Genomic DNA, 23,286 nt, shown 5'->3' with positions numbered 1-23,286 from the left:
GGCTCCAGACCTCCCTGTAGGTGATGCCTCCCTGGATGTAGTTCCTGCTCTCTGTACATATTTGGAGCATACAAACTCAATTAGAAAATCGGATGCTCTTTTTGTATTGTATGGTTTTTGCAAACGAGGATGGACAACTAATAAGCAGACCCTGGCTCGATGGTTACGTCTGACTATCTCTCAGGTGTATACACAGGCTGATCTCCCTGTCCCAAACAGGGTGACGGCGCATTCTACTCGTTCTGTAGGGCCATCGTGGGCTTTAGTCACCACTCCTCTAATGAACAATTGTGCAAGGTTGCCAAGTGGTCTCCTGTCCACAGTTTTCATCGGTTCTATGCCTTTGATACTTTTGCGTCTCAGGATGCTTCTTTGGGCGACGAGTTCTCCTTTCTGCTCAGTCCCCCACCGTTAGGGGACTGCTTTAGAACATCCCCATGGTATCCCTGTGGATCCCTATGGACCCTGTAGAAGAAAATTAGTTATGGTAGACTTACCTTGATAACTCCTTTTCTTTGAGGTCAATAGGATCCACAGGGCACCCACCCAGACGCACCAGGCTGCATTGGGTACATTTTCTTTTCTTTTGGTCACAGATTCCCTCATCTTGTGGGAGTGTTTCTGGTGTGCGATTGTTCTTCCTTCTCCTCTTTCCTTCTCCTGCCTTGAGGCTTGTTTACAAAACTGAAGGCCTGTGGCTGGGGATTAGGTATATATGGAGGAGGGAGCTGAAAGCTTTAACTGTTTGGTGCCTGGATCTCTCCAACTACATTACCCCATTTTCCCCATGGTATCCCTATGGACCTCAAAGAAAAAGAGTTATCAAGGTAAGTCTACCATAACTCTAATTTTCAGTGTCAGTGTCTGATGTGCTTTATCACAGTGGACAACTTAGATTTATCTAAATGGGAGCATATTCTAACCGATGCTGTTAACAGGCATTTACATATGTAGCTTCACATGCTTTTGACATAACTTTAACCACAGACACATGTTTAAAAATACATATTGAATGGCTTTAAATGCATCCTTATTTAAATTGTGTAACAAAATGAATGACAAACACCAATTTTTTTATTTTTTTTATAAAGCTTGACACAAACTTCCCCTTTAAAAGCCTTTAGCTTCTCTATCAAAGCTCCAGCTGTGTTTCTACTTATTGAATAATTATTTTACCAGCAATATTTTTCTGAGATTTTCCATTTCTGTTAATTTCTCAGTGGAAAATCTTGTCTGATAGGGAAATGAGACGTTTCTGACATGTAATCATCGCTGTTTACAATTTTGTCTCTTGTATTTAACAGAACTAGAGATATGTTATGACCTGTTGAGCTCTCAGTGCCAAGATTCTGAACTGGGCAAAGCAAAATATCATTGCTTACATCTTGCTGATTAGTCTAATAACACTAGAACAGGCTTACGGCCCCCATACACTAGCGACGGACTGTCTCGTTCCTGTGATCTGGAGATGCCGGGTTGCAGGATCGGTGAAATCCAACGTGTTTATTTCATTGATTTGCCGATCATGATCAAAATATGATTGTGATTTGCAAAGAGGTGAAAATTAACATGGAGAATTTCACTGATCCTCAGATGGATCGCAAAACATTGATGGTCACCGGTCATCTTTTCCAATCGGTGTTTCCGATCCATCGCAGGATCACACAGTCCATTGTTGTATAGGCCCCTTTTGGTAATCTCTGGTCGCCAGCTGCTGTGGAACTACACAGCACAGCAAGATCACACCCCCTTCTGTGAGGCCACATCCCTTTCCAGATTCCAACATGGGCGATAATTTGCATTAAAATGGTAGCACAAGGCATTGTCGTCACCACCACATAAATCATCAGGCTACTTACAGTATATTGATTGGACATAAAAATGCACAATATATTGTAAAGTTGTTATGGAGATGCAGACTACCCTAACTCTAAAATGCAGTGTAAAAATAGATCTGTGCATGCAGCATGTAGCATCACGCAGTACTTTCACTGCAAGCAAAAATAATAATACATTTGCACATCTTGCTTGCAGTGCTACATGGCTTGTTCATACAGTGCAATTTGCACCAGCTCTAAATCAGGGCCGTCATTAGTACTCCTCGTATCCCTTGTACCACTACCAACACGCCTGTAGAGTCGATCGCTGATATTTATATGTTTTTACTTTGAAGCTGCAATCAGTACATTTCTACAGACTTTGACTCTACCCAAAATTATCTCTCACTCAGATTCCAAGGTCCTGCTTTCTGCAATCGCTGGAGTGGCAATTATGGATTATAATAGGTTACAATTTACAATCTTATTATTTTTATTTTTTTTCAGGAACCTTTCCCAATTTCTGTGGCTCTGTATTCAACTTAATTTACTGTGTATTTCCACCTATGGCAATTCCTGGAAGTGTTTAAGCCAAATTGAATATTGCAGTGTGTCACATCTGTTGGAGAGGTCTGCTATATTTTTATTTAAAAGACCATGTTCATGACACGTTATTTGTCCTTTGTCCATAGGCTGCCACAAAAACATCAGTGTTCTAAAACATTTTATACTATTACCTGCTGGTGTAACAATTAGTTTGCATTAATTCTGTTTAGTAAAAACATGTAAATGATAGAGAGGCAAAATTAGTGAGGGGGCACCCTGCACCTGTGTAGACTAGTGATGGGTAACCCAATACACTTGAAGAACTGCATGTGTGGCTCTCTAACCTTTAAAAGGGCCACACATTATTCATAAATGTCTTTTTAGAACATTTATTTAAAAATAAAACCGCTATCATGTAATCTCTCCAAGGGATCTATTCATCATTACTTAATTTCTACAAAAGCAGGTGAAAATTACCATTAGAAATTAAGTATCTGGGCCATTCATCAAAAAGTTATAGCAGGAGTTACCACATATACCTCCTGCTTATCTTTCACTTCTGATGTGGCCCTATGTCTCTATACACTGGTAAAGGGATAGAAATTCATCAAGCTCCGAAAATACAATATTTTTGGAGCTTGACTGCGGGAGCATTCACCATCTGGCGTTTGCTTCCCCCACAGCGCACACCCGCTCCTTTTTTATGGGAAGGAGTCCCTGGTTGCGAAGAAGGATCCTTTCTGATCTCTCCGTCTATGTCAGATTCCTTCTGCCGGACGTCAGAGCTTTGTGTGCCTGCGTGAACTCATGGTCACGCAGGTCTAGCACTGCCGAGTCGACCCTGCAGTACTGGATTCATTGCTCCAATGAATTGCTTCGGCGCTCACGGCAAGTTAGTTTGTTAATTATAGAGGTCTGCTAGAACCACGATAATTAACATAATGAATAGACCCCCCAATACACTTTTAGAGTTCCCATGTTCCGACGATTCCACACAAAACTCTCTAAACTACATCACAGTACTGGGTTGGATTGGTACCTTTAATCACTAAGTGATTAAACTATTTTAATCACTCAGTTGTCATTGATGGTCTCTGCTTCTTTCTACTTCAGGGTCCATAGGGTATCCACAGGATACCTTGGGGTATAGGTGTGACGTCAGTCGCAGGGCACCAAAGAGTTAAGCTTTCAGCCTCCCAGGATGCACTAGGCCCCCCTCCTATACCCCGCCCCCGGGCCAAGGCACCTCAGTTTAGTTTGGTGCCCGGCCGGCGTCGGGTGCACCTGTCGGAGTGGGGGCTAGAAGAGCCCCTGAAGCTTTCTTCAGTGCAGCTGTGGCTGCACATCTGGATGTACAGCATGGACAGTCAGTCCTGACGTCCATGCTGTCTTCCCTACACCCCCGCCGGTACCAGAACGCCGGTACCGATCCGGGGATGCTGGTGAGCATCTGGGGTCACAGCTAGCGGTGACCCCAGATGTTCCGGACCATGGCCGGATCCAAGGGGGACAAAGGTAAGCAGCGGGGTCCCGCGGTGGGTCCCCGCTGGTCACATGGTCCTAAGTCCCCAGGCAGGGGGCTCCCTGGGGACTGGCTGCAGCGTGGAGCCAGGTACTGAACCTGCGCTTTCCACTACCCCCTGGGACAGCGGACCGCAGCAGAGCGGTAGCGCTGCGGCGTCCCAGGGGTTAAATGCATGCCAGGGGAGCGCGCCTTCCCTGTCTCACAGCCGGCGCCTCCCCCGCTGCACACAGCCCTCTCTGCACTGTGCTGACTGGTCCTGTGTCAGCGCTCCTCCCCCAGGCCAGCTTCTCTCTGCTCCTCGGCGGCCATCTTCTCTGCAACGCATGGTGAACGCTGCTGGAAGTCTGGAAGGAAGCATCGTGGTCTGGGTCCCCCCGCATACCTCTCCTCCGCTGTGGCTCAGGTCTGTGTATGCAGCGCTGTGTCCTACCAGGCCCTGTGTGTCTGTGTAGTTGAGTGATCAGCGCTGTTAGTGCAGGAATTGTTATTTCTCTGCATTGTATGTGACTGTGCTAGCGCTGCCTGTAACTTTTCTTCTCTAAACTGTCAGCTTTATTACTGTCCCTGTTCTTTCTGCTAAAGCCCTTGCGGTGCGGTGCTGCAGGGTGGTCTCTCGCCTATTTAATACTTAATTGGTGAGAGAGGTCACATACGTGGTGCCATCATGTCTGAAAGTGATTTTCCCCTCCGGCTACAGTGTACCACGTGTAAAGTACCGTTAGCGGAGGGGGAGGGTAGCGCGGAGGGCCTTTGCCGGCAGTGTTTGTCCATGGCGCGGCCTATTACGGTTACAGCACCGGTACAGGAGCCGCCCTGGGCTTGTTTCGCTCAGGCGTTAACAGCTTTAGTGGGCCAGTTAGCTCCGCAGCCCGCGTTTACTCCGATGGGTTTGTCCCAGCAGTCTGTGGTGTCGTCACCCATGCAGGGGTTCCCACGACAATTGGTGGTACCCCACAGTCTCCCTATTTCCCCGCTCCCGGGTTCTCAGGAGCCAGCGTGGGTTAACTCCCTGACGAGTTCTGTACAGCACTTGTCGGATGTGTTGCAAGGGGAGTCTGTGATGCGGCCTCATAAAAGGCCGGTGGCGTCTCTGTCCGCTCCTTATGAGGATGACGAAGGGACGTCTGATGATGGGGAGATTCTGGATCCTTACGATCAGGAACCTCTCCATACTAAGGACGCTGATGCTAAGTCCAAAGTATATATTCCTGGACTTATTCGGGTGGTCCGCACAGCCTTGGTGATTGAGGACGAAGTTCCCCCAGCGGCTAAATCTAAGTATGCCTTTTTCAAAGATGTGAAGGGCGATGCCACAGTCTTTCCTCTTTCGGGTCAGTTGGTGGACCATTTAGAGGAGGCGTGGAAACAACCTGGCAAAAGATACCAGCCGCAGAGACGCCTGGCGGTGGCTTATCCGTTCACGGATAATTATTTTGCTAAGTGGGAATCCCCTCCACAGGTGGATTCTCTCGTGACCCGTCTTGTCCGTAGTGCCACATTGCCGATGCCATCCATGTCCTCCCTTAAGGATGCTACGGACCGCAAGGTAGAAATCTGCCTGAAGTCCGCTTATTCCCTTGCAGGGGGGGCAGCACGGCCGGCTATGGCCATTTGCTGGGTTGCCAGAGCGATGGAGCGCTGGGCGGATTCATTAGAGGCTTCTTTTGAATCCGACTGTCCGGCCGAACAGGCGGAGTTGATTGGCAATCTCCGTGATTTGGCCACCTACATCAACGAGGCGGCTCTAGACATTAGTACTCTGGTGTCTAGAATTTGTTCAGCAGCGGTAGCTGCTCGTCGCACCTTGTGGCTGCGATCCTGGAAGGCGGACGCAGATTCCAAGAAAGGTCTGGAAGCGTTGCCGTTTACCGGAGAAGTTCTCTTCGGTCCGGATCTGGATAAGATTGTGGCCACGCTGGCGGCAGCCAAATCTGCTTGTCTCCCGTCGGCCGCTGCTCCTTCTGGTTCTGGACCATCGTCCTTTTGGTCATCTAGGGCCCAGGGCAGGCCCAAACCACAGTCGTTTCCTCGACAGGCTGGCCCTAAGAAATCGGTCAAGCCCCGGAAACAGGCATGGAGTACCAGACGTCCGGCCCCCAAGCCAGATGACAAGCCTGCGGCCTGACGGTCCGGGTCTCCCCTTGGGGGATCCCAGGGTGGGAGGCCGCCTGCTGCAGTTCTCCCGGTGTTGGTCGTTCACTACGACAGACACTTGGGTTCTGGAGGTGGTCTCCCACGGGTACGCCCTCCCCTTCCGGCACAGACCCCCGGCTCGATTCTTCACCACGGGTCTACCATCAGACCGGAACAAGGCTACGGAGCTGCGGAAGGTATTGCACACTATGCTCCAGGCTGGAGTTATAGTGCCTGTTCCATTCTCCCAGAGGGGCCAGGGTTTCTATTCAAATCTTTTTTTGGTACAGAAACCCAATGGGTCATATCGTCCGATTCTCAACCTCAAAGCACTCAACAAGTCTTTGCGGGTCCCGAAGTTTCGGATGGAGACCCTACGGTCCATCATTCTGGCGCTGGAACCTGGGGACTATATGGTGTCATTGGACATACAGGACGCTTACCTGCATGTCCCTATTCTTTTGCGCCATCAAGAGTTCCTTCGGTTTGCAATCCGCAGCGACCACTTCCAGTTTCGGGCGTTACCTTTTGGCCTGGCGACAGCACCACGTGTTTTCACCAAGGTGATGGCGGTCATGGCGGCTTCTCTGCGGCTGCAGGGAGTCCGCATGTTGCCGTACTTGGACGACCTGTTATTGGTGGCAGGATTTCCAGAGCTCCTGTTACACCACTTGGACCTGACCATTGCACTGCTGCAACGGCACGGCTGGCTAATCAACTGGCAGAAGTCCACTCTAATCCCGTCTCGGAGGATTCTGCATCTTGGAGCCTTATTGGACTTGGGACAGCAAAGGATCTTCGTGACGGAGGACAAGATCTCTGCTTTACAGTCAAGGGTGCGCAGTTGTCTGCACAGCCGCCGGGTGTCCTTACACTCGGCGATGAGGTTACTGGGCTCCATGGTGTCGGTGTTCGACATGGTGGAATACGCCCAGTTTCACTCCAGACCTCTGCAGCACCTGATCCTGTCCAAGTGGAACGGGCTGCCTCAGTCTCTGAAGTTCCAGACGATTGTGCTCACCCCGGAGGTTCGCCTGTCCCTTGCGTGGTGGTTAAAGACGACCCACCTCAACAAGGGACGTCCGTTCTGGGTTCCAAATTGGGTCCTGTTGACAACGGACGCCAGTCTTCGGGGCTGGGGAGCAGTTTCGGGTCCACACTTGTTCCAGGGCAGGTGGACGCCGACAGAAGCGGAGCTTCCAATCAATATCTTGGAACTCCGTGCGGTCTTCAATGCTCTCCTGCAGGCACAGCGGTTTCTCCAGGGTCACCCGGTGCAGGTCCAGTCGGACAATGCTACCACCGTGGCCTACATAAACAGGCAAGGAGGAACTCGCAGTCGGGCGGCTCTCGTAGAGGTCTCTCGGATCCTGGTTTGGGCGGAGCGCAATCTTCTGGCCATATCAGCGGTCTTCATCCCGGGAGTGCTAAATTGGGAGGCGGACTTTCTAAGTCGCCAGGACGTTCATCAAGGGGAATGGTCCCTGCACCCGGACGTTTTTCAACTACTGGTGGACAGGTGGGGTCTTCCAGAAATTGACCTCATGGCGTCCCGGCACAACAACAAGTTGCCGGTGTACGGGTCTCGCACAAGAGACGAAGGGGCGTCTCTGGTGGATACTCTGTCCGTCCGGTGGACGTTCAGGTTCGCATACCTGTTCCCTCCGGTCTCCCTTCTTCCACGGGTAATCCGGAAATTCAAACAGGAAGGAGGGACGCTCCTGTTGTTAGCTCCCGCGTGGCCCAGACGGCACTGGTTCTCAGACCTTCAGGGTCTGTCCATGGACAGTCCTCTGCGGTTGCCGCTACGACCGGACCTTCTGTCTCAGGGTCCTTGTCTTCACCCGGACCTGACTCGGCTGTCTTTGACGGCGTGGCTGTTGAGACGGCCATGCTGAGGTCCCGGGGGTTTTCCAGCTCTGTGGTGCGTACCATGTTACGAGCTCGGAAACCGTCCTCTGCGAGGATATATAATCGCGTGTGGCATACGTTCTTCCAGTGGTGTCGACCGAGAGGTTATGCACCGCGGGAGTTTCGTCTGTCTCGGATTCTCGCCTTCCTGCAAGCGGGACTAGATCATGGGCTTCGCCTTGCTTCTTTGAAGGTACAGGTTTCGGCCCTATCTGTCTGGTTTCACCGTAGGATTGCTACAATCCCGGATGTGCGCACCTTTATGCAATGTGTTCTCCGTATTCAGCCGCCCTTTGTTCCACCTGTGGCGCCTTGGGATTTGGCTGTGGTCCTGAGGGCTCTCCAAGGACCGCCGTTTGAACCACTGGGCTCAGTGGATATTAAATGGCTAACAGCTAAGACTGTTTTCCTTCTGGCCGTTGCTTCGGCCAGACGTGTTTCTGAGTTAGAGGCTCTTTCTTGTAGACCCCCTTTCTTGGTTTTTCATGGGAACAGGGCAGTGCTCCGCACTCGGCCCGAGTTTCTTCCCAAAGTTGTTTCCCAGTTTCATGTTAACGAGGAAATAGTTGTTCCGGCCTTTAACTCACCGGGTCTTTCCGTGAGTAAGGCCTCTTTGGATGTTGTGCGGGCCTTAAGGACTTATGTTGACCGCACTTCTTCGTTTAGGAAGTCGGACGCTTTGTTTGTCCTCTATGGCTTCTGAAAAAAGGGTTGGCCTGCTTCAAAGCAAACTTTGGCAGCCTGGATCCGTATGGCTATTTCTGAAGCTTATCTTCATGAAGGCCTACCAGTCCCTCCTTCTCTGAAGGCTCATTCCACTAGGTCTGTGGGTCCTTCGTGGGCAGCTGGACGTGGTGCCTCGGCAGTTCAGATCTGCAAGGCTGCTACGTGGTCTTCTGTCCATACCTTCGTGAGGTATTACAGGTTTGACACCTTCGCCTCTCAGGATGCTTCCTTCGGGCGGCGGATTCTCCTTTCTGCACAGGAGCGTCCCCACCCTTAAAGGATACTGCTTTGGGACATCCCCAAGGTATCCTGTGGATACCCTATGGACCCTGAAGTAGAAAATATGAGATATGGTAAGAACTTACCCTTGTTATCTCTATTTCTACGAAGTCCATAGGGTTCCACAGGACTCCCGCCCTGTCGCACCTGTGCTGCAGATGGGCTTTGCTCTGGTCACCGGTTTTCCGTCTCCCTCTGGTGAGAATGTGATTCTTGTATGTGTCCAGATCTTTGTTCTCTCTCTTCCTTCTCCTCCTCCGGCCTATGGCTTGGTAACTAACTGAGGTGCCTTGGCCCGGGGGCGGGGTATAGGAGGGGGGCCTAGTGCATCCTGGGAGGCTGAAAGCTTAACTCTTTGGTGCCCTGCGACTGACGTCACACCTATACCCCAAGGTATCCTGTGGAACCCTATGGACTTCGTAGAAATAGAGATAACAAGGGTAAGTTCTTACCATATCTCATATTTTTTGGCTCTAAGCAGACATATCCTTCCAGTTGAGGGTAGCCACCTGCAAAAGCACCTGGGATTGCGACGGTTGGAGCCCATAGTCTTTGGCATGATGGGAGCATTTATGGTGGGGATGAGAGTGTTGACATCCCTGGTGTGACTAGTTTATTTTGGGGGCATAGATACTTTGATTAACCTATATAATAATATAATATAAATAACATTGTATCATTTAACATTTGTAAGGTAATGTCATGTAGTTCGGAAGTTAGCTATTCAACTTAAGTTCTATCCTCTGATGACCTGCCAAGCTTCACCCATTTGTCAATGTCTTATTTAATAACTGAAACTTGGTGAGGTACCGTATAAATCAGAGATTATGAACCGCATCTGACTGGAGTAAAGGGCCAGGAAGGTAGCCTAGGGGTTCGCATGTCAATGGTGCTCGGACTGCCTGTTGCCCTTCACTGGTCTAGTGAGTGTTGCCTGTAGATTATTGCAGTTGTTGCTCTAGGCTGCTGGCTTATACCCAAACAATGATACTAAGCAGTTTAACAGGCAGGCTTATATTGCCTTTTACTTCATAATTTGAGATTTCTGGTGAAAACCTAGTCAAGAAAATAAGTTTCCTTGTAAGGGCTGGTAACACAAAGCAATATTACAGCCAATATCTTGCAATTGGCCAGATATTGTTGCTTGAGGACCAAAGCCTTATGCTTTACACAACAAACATATACTTATGGGACATTTTTAAAATGCAGTTGACAAATTACACATGTGTGTTGGGCAAGTTATGCATGTGAGAAGTCTCTATCATGGATGTGTCTGTTCAGATCACAGAGGATTATTGTTATGGCAGAGGTCAATTTAGTCACAAGTATTATGGTGTAGTAAAAAGAGGCCTGTAAGACGGTTATTCACATGGAGGAGAAACGTAGACCCCAGTACCTTGCAAATCATAAAAGAAAGAAATGCGGGGGATTAAGGGATAGGCATTAAAATATATTTAAGTTAAGTTGGGTGTAATACAACCCTGCACCCCTTAGTAGAAGGATGAGTGTAGCGTCAACAGGACAGTAATGGCGGGTCTTGTGGCTCCACTGGGTAAAATGTGTGATGAGCTTATGAATAAATGTCAGATTTGTTTGACCCGTAGCAAATGTTCATAGGATAGCAGAAATGCAGAGTGATGGGAGTTTAGGATGCACAGATGATCTTGGAAGTGATTCTGTCCAAGAGCCTAAATGGCTGTTTTTCATCCAAATTGCACACCTACTTGTGTGGCTGGATCGAACCTGTGTGTAGCCAGCTTATGTTGTAGCAACCAGCTAAGAAGACACAGTGACTATCTCTCTACAGTTTCATCTCTATGCACAAATTCATATTTCTCCACAGAACCCTCATTGCTCAGTAAGGGGAAGTGCCTAGCAGAGGGATCTTTCCAAATGATTTATTGATTTATTTTTCGTTTAGTAATTTCCAGCCCTGACTAATTACATCTCAAAAGCACATGGCCTGACTTTGAACAGTCTTCAAAATTCCTAACCATTAATGACCACATGTGTGTGGTATCAGCATTAACGATACCTACAGAAAATAATGGAGCGCTGAGATATTTCAGGAAGACTTTCCTAATAAACAAAATAAATTAATAAATCTCTAGAACCATTTATCCAATTATTATTTGTTATTTTTACTTTATTCCTTTTGATTTAGGTGAGCATTTTTTTTCCACAGCAGCGAACAAACCTACTGTAAGTGTCTGTTTTCCTAAGAGGTGATTTTCAGCGTTTTTATAATAATAATGTCAGCCATATTAAGTGTTAGCGTGTCTGTCTGCCACTTGCACTGATAAGACCGTTTCATGGATTTACCTCCTTCTGTGCAACTAGCTGGTATTTCTGTTACATCGCTGTAGTGTAATCTGTTCAATGTAAATTCCATCTGTAACCAAATTCATTTTATGGTATTTAGAGCTTTATGGTTTGAGAGACTAAAAACCTATTCGGAAGAAAAAGTTAAACACCACCGTCGTCTTACTGTAGAAGCAATGTCTTTTTGGATATTGTACAAAAAAAACGAAGAGGGTTTTTACACACTCACTTGTAGAAATTACAATTCTATGGAAAGAAATTGAAACTTGTGTTCCTTTTATATATTCTTTGACCTATATAACTCATGACCATTTTCAATCATGATGACAAATGCAAGCAGGAGGGAAATCGATTCTTATTTATTATTCATGTACATGGAATACAAAACCAAGAGAACTGGCCTCGTAAAGTTGGTATTTACTATTTTCCTGTCTAGTTTTAGAATTGACAAATGATGTCTTCTAGCAAATTTCCATTCATGTTTTTTCATTTCTCGATTTACATTAATAGGGTACAGATACCCTCTCACAGACTGGTTTCCTATTAGCTGCAAAAATGTATCGTACGCAAGAAAAAAGGGGGGGGGGGGTTTCGACAATTTACATGGCTTTTCAACAACTATTTTTTTTTTTTTTGGTGTTTCCAATTAAACCCCATTTTTTAAGTCCTAAATTTTTCTGCTTTTCCAGCGAAAACATATAGGATCAGCTGGAAAAAAGAGGCAGGCGAAACAAAATCCCCAAAAAGTGCCTGCATCAGGGTTAATTGGATAGCCTTGGACGAGGTAATTAGCTGCGGCTAATAGGATACCACCCTGATTCTGAAAATGATTATGCTACATATGTGAATATTAATATTTTTGAGTAAAGATGTGTGTCTTATATTGTAGATTCCTGTCTGACGTGAGATTAGTAACGCAGACATGTTTCGGAACAGTCTGAAGATGCTTCTCAGCGGTGGAAAATCGAACAGGAAAAACCGGTCTAGTGGTGAGACAATAATACAACTGTCATTTTTAGTCCAGAGGGCATAACATTTTATTGTAAATTCCTATAAAAGTAACACTGAGGTTTAAAGTGATATGGGTGGAGCTGCCCAAGTGAATGTACAGAGTTGAGACAAAGTATATGTGGCTAAATGCAGACCGCGGAGAGTTTATTAAGTATGTTGGGAACCTGGACTGTGTTGATAGAGAACTTGACATGATCATCTTACTAGGTTAGTTCTTAAAGAATGGTTGACCCTGTTATGGGTACTTTCTGTAAAGAATGTTGCTCCCCTCCTTATGCTGCTGCTTGTGTAAGGTATAGTTAGTCAGGTTCACAAATATAATAACTAATGGCATAAAATAGAGACTGCATAACCTTAGTGGAAGCAGAGGTGTCTGATTGTCATTGAGTGTGTGGTCAAGTCTTAAGGCTGCTGTCACAAGGTCCTATGACACCCTTTGCTTTACAACATACTAGTGCCTGTGAGTGGGAAACAGCTGCCAAATTAGAAGTCGGAAAGCTTATATTTTATTGCATTAATTCCTCTTCGGGGCACAGAATTATCCATTATCAATGCACCCAAGGGTGACAATATCACAAATGGCATGTGTCCCAGACACCAAACCTTGCAATTTTGTTCATTTAAGGGGTGGGGTTGTTTACTTTTTCATTATTTCCTAGTTTTTTTTAAATCACTTATGATAATTGGATAGCTCAAATCTAGCAATATGTATTTGTGACTTTCCTCTAGTTTCCAGTAGGAGGCAGCATCCTGCCATTTCATATTATCTATACACATTTAATATTTATTATGAGGATACTTGTCATCATTAGGGAGAAGTTTTTAATCACTTTCCAGTGTGGGCAGAATTGTTGCACCTTCTCCCAACTATTAATGCATTGTAAGAAAAGGGGGGCGAGGGGCATCAGGGTGTAGGTAACACTCTAGTGGGGCAGAAATGACCTATAAGTGCCAATTAAAGGATTGATATATATATATATATATATATATATATATATCTAAATAAAGGATTTTGATCAGTGAAATAGTTATGGGAATTAGTTAAAGAAAAATCAATATAGTTGCGTGGAACTACAAGTGCAAGCAAGCACTTGTTAACTGTTGGGTGTGCTGGCGCTTGTAGGGCTGCAAGTGCCAGCAGGCCCATGGCTGCCAGATCATACTGGTGTTTTAGAGAACTGCAGGCAACAGCAAGTCCTGGCATCTAGGGTCTGGTATGAATAGTTGTTGTAGCTAAACACACTGACACAGTTTAAACAATGCTTCATTAGAAATAAACATTCCCCAAATTCATTGTTACCATCTTTATCACTCTCCAAAATTATTAGCTATCTACTTTTCTTCTGTCCAGAAACTAGTCAACAAAGCAAATCTAGTCGGACTTTGCTCCTAGTGGCCAAGCAACATAAATGAAAGGAAAGGGGCCTATGAATAGCCAATCAGAGAATTTGCCTCTGTTTGACTGGAGTTTTACAAAATTGTTCTGATCGGCTACTAGCACAAAGACCAAATGTGGGTTATGAATTAGCTATACTGTTTGATGATATTCATGGATGCATTGCTATGTTTAACTACCTTGATAACAAATACCTTTATAAAAAAAGATCTGGACTTACTAGCAATTATAGTTCCATACAGTAAACTAATGTTTTACTGTCTTTAAATCATAACGTCAACCAGAGCCATAGCCCCCCGCACATATAACGTCAAACAACAGCATTGGGGAGCAGAATGATCGGCACTGGGCGCATCCTATGCACCCCTGCAAGCTACAAAAGGGTAGTCAGGGCAGCGACCTTTGGTCTTGGTCATGGGCTTCTGTACTACCAGCCTGGGGAATTAGGAAGAACCGCAATGCTTTTCAGCCCAGCCTGACATGGTTCTGGTAGCCTTTTTTGCAGGGAGACCCCATGCAGTCTGCCCCCACTATTACCAGTAACAAACCTAGGCTTTGAGCACTATTGCTATTACTTTTACGTTGAATGCGAGGAGGGAGTTGTTTTCGATATAGTTAGTTTTTAAGTGTTTGACTTACACCTTTTAAATTGGCATATCTAGTGACAGATCCCTGGTATACTAACATATTTACACTGCATATCTTAAGATATATGAAGCTCAAAATACATGTTAGGCTACAGAATATTTTACAAGTTGTACAGCCCCTGCCATTCTATGGAGGGTGGCTGAAGTTAGTTCTCTGATTCTGGCTAGCAGCTTCTACTGAGTCACACATTTGCATTACTGAGTTTAAACTGAGAAGTTTTACTCTACTCAAATCTACTATATGATAGATTTGCATGATGATGAGACTGTCTGTAGACAAAGAACTCTGTATACTGTAGCTAGTTCGCTGAAGATGCAGGAGTTGCAGCACAGGCAAGTAATGTATATGTTCTAGTAGTGTCTATGTTGTACACATTAATGCTTTACAATGCATAAAGATGATGTCCCAAGCTTTTGGTCCACAAAGGGTAATGTTAGCACTGCTGCAAGTATGAATCTGATTTGCGGAAATCTAGCTGCCCAACCTTATCCTCACTTGTACTACTGGTTCATATATCTATGGTATATTAGGGAAGGACTCCAGATATATGTACCAGAATGGGATTGTAATGCTGCTGCTGTTTAGCCACCGGTTCAAATCCCAACAACGTGAGCCCGAATGAATGAAATGCCGACAGCGGAGGTAAGTACAGCTAACCCTTTCCTCTCCCCCCCCCCTAACCCTTCCTTAGGGGTGCCTAACCCTAACCTCTCCCTCTAGTGCCTAGCCCTAACCTCCCCTCCCCGCTCCCTAAACGTAACCCTCGCCCGGGGGTGCCTAAGCCTACTCCTAACCGTAAGTCCCCCCGGGAACCCCCTAACCTAACCCTCCCCCCCGCCGTGGCTAAGAAGACGTGCGCCCCAGACTTCCCTCTTTTGGGCCCTTGTCATTCTGTATTCTGGCGTTGGGATTATTATAGGGATTATACATCCCTAGCCAGCATTTTGCCGGCAGGATTGTGACTGGCGGCCTTGCGTCCGCCGGTCACTTAACTACATCCCATATGTACCATAACACATGCACTTTGACTGCAGACAGTGCTAGCTCTCCCTCCTCAATGAACCTTAACTTTCAGTTGCATGGGTTTTGGGTTTATACAAAACCAGTTATTTTCCCAGATGGAGAATATATTTTAAATATTTTTTCTGGTCTGATGTTAAACTGACCCTCCTTATACCTTATCAGTAAGAAAATAATAGCCAAGGTATATAATTTGATCCATAGTTCAGAATTTAAACCATGATACACAACTTTAGATACAGTGGGCCTGGTACAGAGTTGCATGCAAGTGAGCCTCAGTATGTTTTACACAGGAAATGTGGTCTGGTCAGCAGGAAAACGAGATGCTATCAGTCATGCTGAGTATACGGTGGTCCTTTTTTATGTAGGTGAAATCTATTATCTAAGCAGCTTATATTCTATATCCATAGTTCAGAAACGATACCATACCAGCTGCCTCCTCCCATATGCAGCCAGTCCACAAGTCACTCTATATACATATGTGCAACATCTCTCGCTCCACACCTCCTCCTCCCCTTTCACTGAGTCAGGAAAAGCACATCTCACGTACAGCAGTACTGACACTCATTATGTTCAAGGCCGCCCTACCTCCCTCCATCCGCAACTCCATTTGTGCTGTCACTGAGTCCGACCAAGCCAATCCCACCTCCAGCAGCTATGTCACTCAGTCAAGCCAAGCTGGGGGGGAGAAAAAATGGAGACTGAAGGAATAGATGCAAGAATAGGGTGGAGACGGGAGGAATAGGTTGAAGAATAGGGGGAGATGAGTGGGAGTGGTATAAGGGAAGATGAATGGATTTACAGTGGCAAGAATAGGGGGAGATGGGAGGAATGGGTAGAGAGGGAAGAAAGGAAAAAAATCCTGCACAAATAGCTAGTGATCCAGCAAATGAATGGTCCAAAATACTATTTTGAATTACAGATGTGTCCCCATACACCTAGCGTCTATACGCCATATGGTGCGAGATGCCCGGAGCGACTGAGCCGCTCTGAGAGATGTAGCTTACCATACTTTTCTTTACATTTTGCAGACGCAGCAAAACGCCAAGTGTACTAAAGAGTTTAGGCTGCGACTTTTAAACACGTACAAAGTCAGTGCCGGCTCCAGGGTTTCGGAGCACCCTGTGCCGGCCCTTGAGAAGGCGCGCGGCCGAATTTGGGGGGTGGCCTAATTACCATAGGCCACTCCCCTTGTGTGATGTTATTTGGAGGCGTGCCCGCATGGCACACCTCCAAATAACATCAGGCTGGGGCTAAAGCCCAGCACTCCGTCACTGGCTGGGCTTCCCCCAGTATCTCCCGTCAGTGAATGGTTGCCGCGTGCGGCATCCATTCACACTCCGGGGGTCCGGCACCACCGCACAGCTGCAGCGGTGGGGGTCCCCAACCTCCCGATTTGACAACCCGCGGGCCACTTCAGCCCGCGGGTGGAACAGCGGGACATTACTGTCCCATTGAAATCAGGATGCTGGGGAGGGGTGGCGCCCCTCTACGGGTGGCACCCCTGTGCGACCGCACTGGTCGAGCACCCCTAGAGCCGGCCCTGTACAAAGTCACAGATGAAGCATCCGGAACTTGGCATGAAAAAAAGCCGCTGTTGCTGTTCCGTAGCACTTAGGACACACTTCTTGCAGAGTAGTTTTGTTACTTTCAGATGTTTTATTTATGCAAATAAGAGGTACATTTTGAGCGAGCAAGGCTCCCGGCGTGGCCAAGTCACCCGGGACCTGGCTCACTGAGAGGGGCTTTTTGGCACGTCTGTATATGAGGATACATCTGTATATTGAGAAATATTAGAGTACAAACAGAATAACAGCCAGGTTGATGACCCACAAAAAAATATGTGTAACATATGCGGCCTGCCCTCTGTATCTAAATTATTTGACAGCACTGCTCTATATTGATAGATGCCATTGTGTAGGGGTGTACTAATGCTCAAGGGGGCACGTTTGTAGCGGGCCCCCTCCTTTGAGAAGCAGGTCCTCCCTCAGCCCTACATTTTAGCTTGTGCCCTGAAAAGTGGATTCTTCCTCTGCGATATTCGGGAAGATGACACATGCGCACAAGAGAACAGTGACTTTGGCAGAATCCCAATTTCTTTGCTTTCACTGTGCACCTCCATCTTCCCAAAAAATGTAACTGGAAAATAGTGCTGCAGAGGAAGAGGGACCCACTTGCTGGCACAATGTATAATTTGGGTGCAGGGTGTACAAGGCCGGGCCCCCCTGAACCCAGGGGCCCATGTGCACTGCACACCCTGCACCCATTATAAATACGCCTTCGCCATTGTGTATGATCTGTAAACCTTATATGATACTAAGAACAGAATATATGGCATTAGCGCAGTACCGTTCAGGGATAGTTCAGTTTATCCATTTAAATACGGCATACAATTTTATTAATTATTGTTGAGTAAACGCAGGTTTTCTAGAGTGGGGTTTACACATGCTTGATGTTAGAGTTAGAACAAGTGTGACCAGCCCATAAAGAGGGCATAATTAACACGTAACAAGCTATAGTCTGGTTAATACAGTGCATGTAATACATCAGACAAATACAGGGCCAGCGATCACAGTGCTCCATTAAATGTGGCAGGAGGACCATCCATACATAGTGCAGTGTATGTAATATGTTAGATATATACAGGGCCGGCAATCACAGTAACCTGTTATATGTGGCAGTATTGCCAGCCATGGTAAGTGCAGTGTAGGTAATACATCAGACATATCCAGGGCCAGTGATCACAGTAATAGGTTAGATGCGTCAGTAAAGCCAGCCATATAAAGTGCAGTGAATGTAATATATCAGACCTATACAGGACCAGGGATCACAGTAATCCGCTATATGCGACAGTAGGACCAACTTTACAAAGTGCAGTGTAAGTCATATATCAGACATATGTAGTGCCAGCTATCACAGTAACCCATAATATGTAGCAGTAGTGCCATCCATACAAAGTTCAGTGCATGCAATGCATCAGATACATGCAGTGTCAGCTATTACAGTAACCCATTATATGCGCCAGTAGTGCCATCCATGCAAAGTGCACTGTAACACATCAGTGATCACAGTAAGCTGTTAGAAGCAGCAATGGGGCTAGTCTACTTGAGTTGAATGTTTTGCAGAGGATATGGGAACGATTCCAAGTCCTCTGCTCTGCAGAGCGTTGGAGCCTGGGGGAACGACAGAAGAATCTAGCACTGTCCCTAGACATATATGAAAACATTGGTCTCCTTATACACTGAATTCAAGACGCTGGCCAGGCCAGGGGGCTGAGTTTCCAGGCAGTGGCATAACTGAAAGTTGTAACACTCAGTGTGGCACTTCTCAATCCTTCCCGCGCGTCAGGTGGGATGGCCTCGTTCCCATGAGGCCCTGTCCCCTGGAACTGGCCATTGTGGGGGCTTGACCCTGTGTCCCGACCCCATTTTTGTTATGCTGGGGCTTGCCTAGTGCTCCAGGAGCTGCTGGGAAGCCCCCAGCACAGTGTGGATGACACCCACATGCGTGCGTCATCCATCCCCACTGCAGCGCAGCGCTGTTCGGTGACATCAATCCCATAGATTGTAAATTCCTGTGTGACAGGGAGTAGGCTACAGGATCCCGGTGCACACAATACTGGTGCTCGGATTCCTGACTGGTTTGAAATACCAACACCCATCGGAAAGTACTCTAACCCTACCCCTAACCCTCTATTCCCGCAGCCTAACCCCTAACACTAATACTTACCGTCGGATGTTAGCAGTCGGGATCCTGGAGCGTGGATTCTGATTGCTGTCGGGATTCCGGCACCGACATTCTGAGCACCGGCATCCTGACCCTAGGGAAGCCAACTACATCCCGTGGCAGGGACTGATGTGAATGATTTCATTATCTCTGTAAAGCACTGCATTATATGGAGGTGCTATAAATGAACTGGTAATAAGAATAAATATAACATAATATAATTGAACATTACAGTTTACTGTAGAGTGTAGTAACACATTTTATTCTGCAGATGTCATTGTTGTCATTCCAGGCTATAGGTGCTGTAGCATGTGACTGAAGACTAGCTCCCTCCACTAACAGCAGTAGAAACTGTAGAAATACCTAAGGCTATAAAAAAAAATATTTTACAAAATTGCTAACTGGATGCATCATTCAACATATGCTAATTTTCATGAATAGTAGTAGTTTTATAAAGGTTTTCTGTTTAGCGGCCTGTGAGTTGGAAGTTGCCTGCCATTGCTATTTAATGGCCTGAAAGCTCCAGAGACATGGAACCAGAATCACCTTATGACAAATGCTTCCCTCCTTCTGGAAATGCTGGGACTGCACTGCGCTATAACATATATAGCTTTAAAAATATTATTACCAGCACATTTACTAGCAGCCCACTCACAGCAGCCTAGAGCATTGTGTTGTCTAAACATACAACAGGTCACTGGACCTGTATTGCTACATTTGTGTCATCAGTTAGGGCTCCCCAGACAGGCCGGAGTAGTGTCTCAGCTTAGTATATCTGTTAACATTGTTTTGTGACATTTCTGAGCTCTTTTAACATTGAGCTCTGGAGCAAATGTCCCCTCAGCCTATACATGGCCTATTATGCTTTACAAGAACAGTCCATGTGTTTAATCCTGCTTTCTGGATAGGTTGCATCAGCCCAGTACAACAAGTTTGCAAATGTTACCAGACAGAAATCTTTGTTTCTGTTGCCATCTGAGACCAATGCAGCAACAATTGTCAATTCAGGCAGGAAAATGGGTCTTTGTCAGTCTTGGGTGAAATCTAATGCCTTTTGTTGTAATGGATTGTGAAATCCCTATTAAAGGCCAAGTGCTGCATTCTGAATATCCTGTCTTCCTTCTGCTCTGAGACAGAAACCTAACAAATGGCAAATATAATTATCTAAAGAACAAGGTGACTGATCCCTAGCCTAGTGTCTAAAGCTGTCAATGCTGATTTTAGTGTGCTCAAACATCAACACAAAAAGGTGTGTTCTAACAGCTACAATAGCCAAGTCTATTCATGTGTGTTATGGGTCTGATTTTCAGTATTGTGATGTCTTTTTTGTTTCATTTCATTGCCCAGAGAATGTCACCTTTTGTGGCTCAATAAATGCCCCTCACAAAGTCATTTACAAATAGCACAGTATGCAGTACAGTCTAGTCACGGTCTGTGGACCTGGACTGTAACCAGTCCCTAATCTCTGCATCCCACCTGTTGAGCATTCTGGGTTTTTTTTTTTCCTTTTCTTTTTTTATGCCAAAAATACAGGTGTGAACACTTGTTTCTTCCAGCGTTGCCCTTTACGTGTCTCATAACCTCAGATGCATTAATCCTACTGCTGTGTTCTGAAATCTAAATTTATAGGATTTTTTTTTCACATATGCAACACGAGTGGGCAGGTAACACTGATAGTTTAACAGTAAAAATACAGTACACGTCTCCTCTGATTTGTTACTTTGGCCTACTAGCTACATTGAATGAATATAGGGCCTGATTCAGAGCTGAACGCTCTGACCAGAGCGCTCGCTCTGAATCAGGGCCCTCCTCTCTGAAAAAGGAGCGTCCTCTTGGATGCTCGCATAGCTGTGGGTGACCACCCACAGCATATGCGAGCGTCCATTATGATGGTCGCGATGGTCTTGACTGCGGTAGGGTCTCGCTGCCGCAAGCCCTGGAGTGATTTTGGCTCTATCAGAGCCAAAATCACTCCCACTGACATCACCAGTGATGTCAGTGGGGCCGGCTCCATACGGTAGGCGTTCCCATGGGAACGCCTCCGTCTGGCAGGCACGCCCCCGGCACGCCCACCAAAGGGTGCGTGCTGTCAATCAACATCGACAGCACGCCCCCTTTGGTGCGAGACCCGGAGCGACAGCTTGGCTGTCGCAGTCCGGGTCTCGCGCATGCGCATGACGGAGCTCCCTCCGTCGTGCACATGTGCAGTGGGGGAACATCGACCCGTTTGCGAGCGTCCTTTGCTCGCGAACGGGTCTGAATGACCCCCATAGTACATATCAGCATTTATTAAAATAGTGAGCAACAGATGACTGATGTGTATTTTAACTAAACTCTAGAATATGTTCTGCTTTCAATGTTACCATGCACTCTACTCTGTTTGATTATTTACTGCTACTCTTATGACTTATTTAATAAATAACGATTAGAAAAAAAACACCCTGTGAATATGTACCAAAATTCAACTATCTGAGTATTTTTCTTTACTTCACAGTCATCTTTCTTGGCCTCTTGGAGGTTTTAAATAAATTTGTACGGCAGCTGAGCGATGTTTAGCCCCTCAAAGATACTGGGCAGCAGAGGTACCTCAATTCTGGTCAGATGGACCCCTACTGCGACAGCATAGGAGGGTAACAAAAAATATAGGTACTGCCTTTGTCATTCCTAAATATGAAAGCATATGATGGCCACCACTAGTGATACACCTCGATGGCCATCACAACTTGCAGGGTTGGCTTCATAAACATGGAGAATCCCTGAATCTAGTGAACATTTACCTTTTTGCTGGGTTTAGGCATTATTTAACATTGATAAACAGACCCCTAGGTCTTTACTTCAGGTTAAACCTCAAACTAACTGCAGAAGGCCAAGGCACTGCTAGTTCAAATCTTTTATGGACAATTCAATTAGTGGTGATGACCATGAGGTTCTGGCATTCTGACCGTTTCTCTGACACCTTGTGGCCACCAACATCACATTTTCCCTTCCATCCCATAGAGGTGCACAGTATAATGTGTCAAGTTGGGGTATTGTAATTCTCACTTACATGCGGTTCTTCACTGGCCTCCCCTTCTACCATCACTGCTGTTTAAATGCGGTTGGAGGTTGGACCTTCATACACTACAGACAAAATGAGGATGAGAGAAGTTGGGAAAAATAGATGCCCCAGGTGTTTCAAAATTCAAATATCAGTACCTAAATACATTATTTGGATCCAACTAACATCAATAATTACCCCTAATTTTACATTAATACCTTTGCACACACATGCTGTACAAAACAGTATAAAGCAACACAGCCAGAGCTTGCTGCTTAGCATACAGTAACCAGGCTTCAGTGACCGCCATACAGTACTCACAGCATTGCAGTAGCCGCCATACAATTTATCATACAACACAATTTTTTTGTGACTGCCATACAATACAAAAAATTTTTTGTCACACCCCCAATCAGTAGAAAGCATTTTTGAGACCACCCTACACTACATAGAGCAGTTTTGAGACCGATATTCAATATGGAGAGCATTTTTGTGACCGCCATACAAAACAGTATTTTTTGACTACACAAATCATCCCTTCATCACTTAGTAGGCCCTCCTCAAAAATCATTACGTTTTTCAGCATCATCATAATAACCCATTCAACATAATTATTCTCTTAAGGGCTGGATTCAGTTAGCGTAGAAAAGCCGAGATCGGCGATAAGCGCAATGTTTTCGCCTCATTCGTCTGTTTTAAGGCAAAGTTTTTGCCTACTTACACAATGCACGCTCCTACTTTTCGCCCTATTCAGTTGTAAAACAGGCGAAAACGCATATGTGTGAATAGCGAGAAGGACAGGTTCTTTTGGGGAAATCAGTCTGTACCCCCCTAAAAAGCATAATTGACCTGGGGAATCAACATAGAAGTGTATTAAAAGCCCTAATAAAAGTAATTAGGGATCTTATACTGAGTCAAAAGGCTGTTATAAGTATATTTTCATAAATGTGGAAAAATTATATAAAGCAGAGTCTTTTGTGAAAAATAATTGCTGTAGTTAAATTGGGGGTACATGTAAATAGGCACTAGTATATTTGTGTCTCTAAAATGTATTAGAAAAATATTTTAAAATACACCTGCTGCAGCCACTTGCAATCCTAAAAACACCTGACCCATTCATACAGCACCCCAAACTACCCGACCCAATGCTTACAACCCATTTTCAAACACTTGTTAAATTTTCACTCCA

The 23,286-nt window shown here is 45.8% G+C and overlaps 1 protein-coding gene across 11 annotated transcripts in view; it reads left to right on the top strand.

The window, feature by feature from the left end:
- Nucleotides 1–23,286, top strand: part of TANC2 (tetratricopeptide repeat, ankyrin repeat and coiled-coil containing 2) — a 632,660-nt gene that overhangs the window by 278,781 nt on the left and 330,593 nt on the right. For 7 of the 11 annotated variants that reach the window (XM_088470704.1, XM_088470696.1, XM_088470706.1 and 4 more), the window contains one exon: nucleotides 12,149–12,248. In XM_088470704.1, coding sequence (XP_088326830.1) covers nucleotides 12,182–12,248 — 67 coding nt within the window. In that variant the 5' untranslated portion in view covers nucleotides 12,149–12,181. Of the gene's footprint in view, nucleotides 1–2,422; nucleotides 2,448–11,948; nucleotides 12,044–12,148; nucleotides 12,249–23,286 lie in introns of those variants that run through there. The other 4 variants (XM_088470703.1, XM_088470698.1, XM_088470697.1 and 1 more) reach the window with 2 other exon arrangements.

The sequence above is a fragment of the Taudactylus pleione genome, unplaced genomic scaffold (assembly GCF_031769625.1).
Source record: "Taudactylus pleione unplaced genomic scaffold, aTauple2 ptg000102l, whole genome shotgun sequence".
In the NCBI taxonomy this organism is placed as follows: Eukaryota; Metazoa; Chordata; class Amphibia; order Anura; family Myobatrachidae; genus Taudactylus; species Taudactylus pleione.
This window is presented reverse-complemented; position numbering and strand designations above follow the sequence as displayed.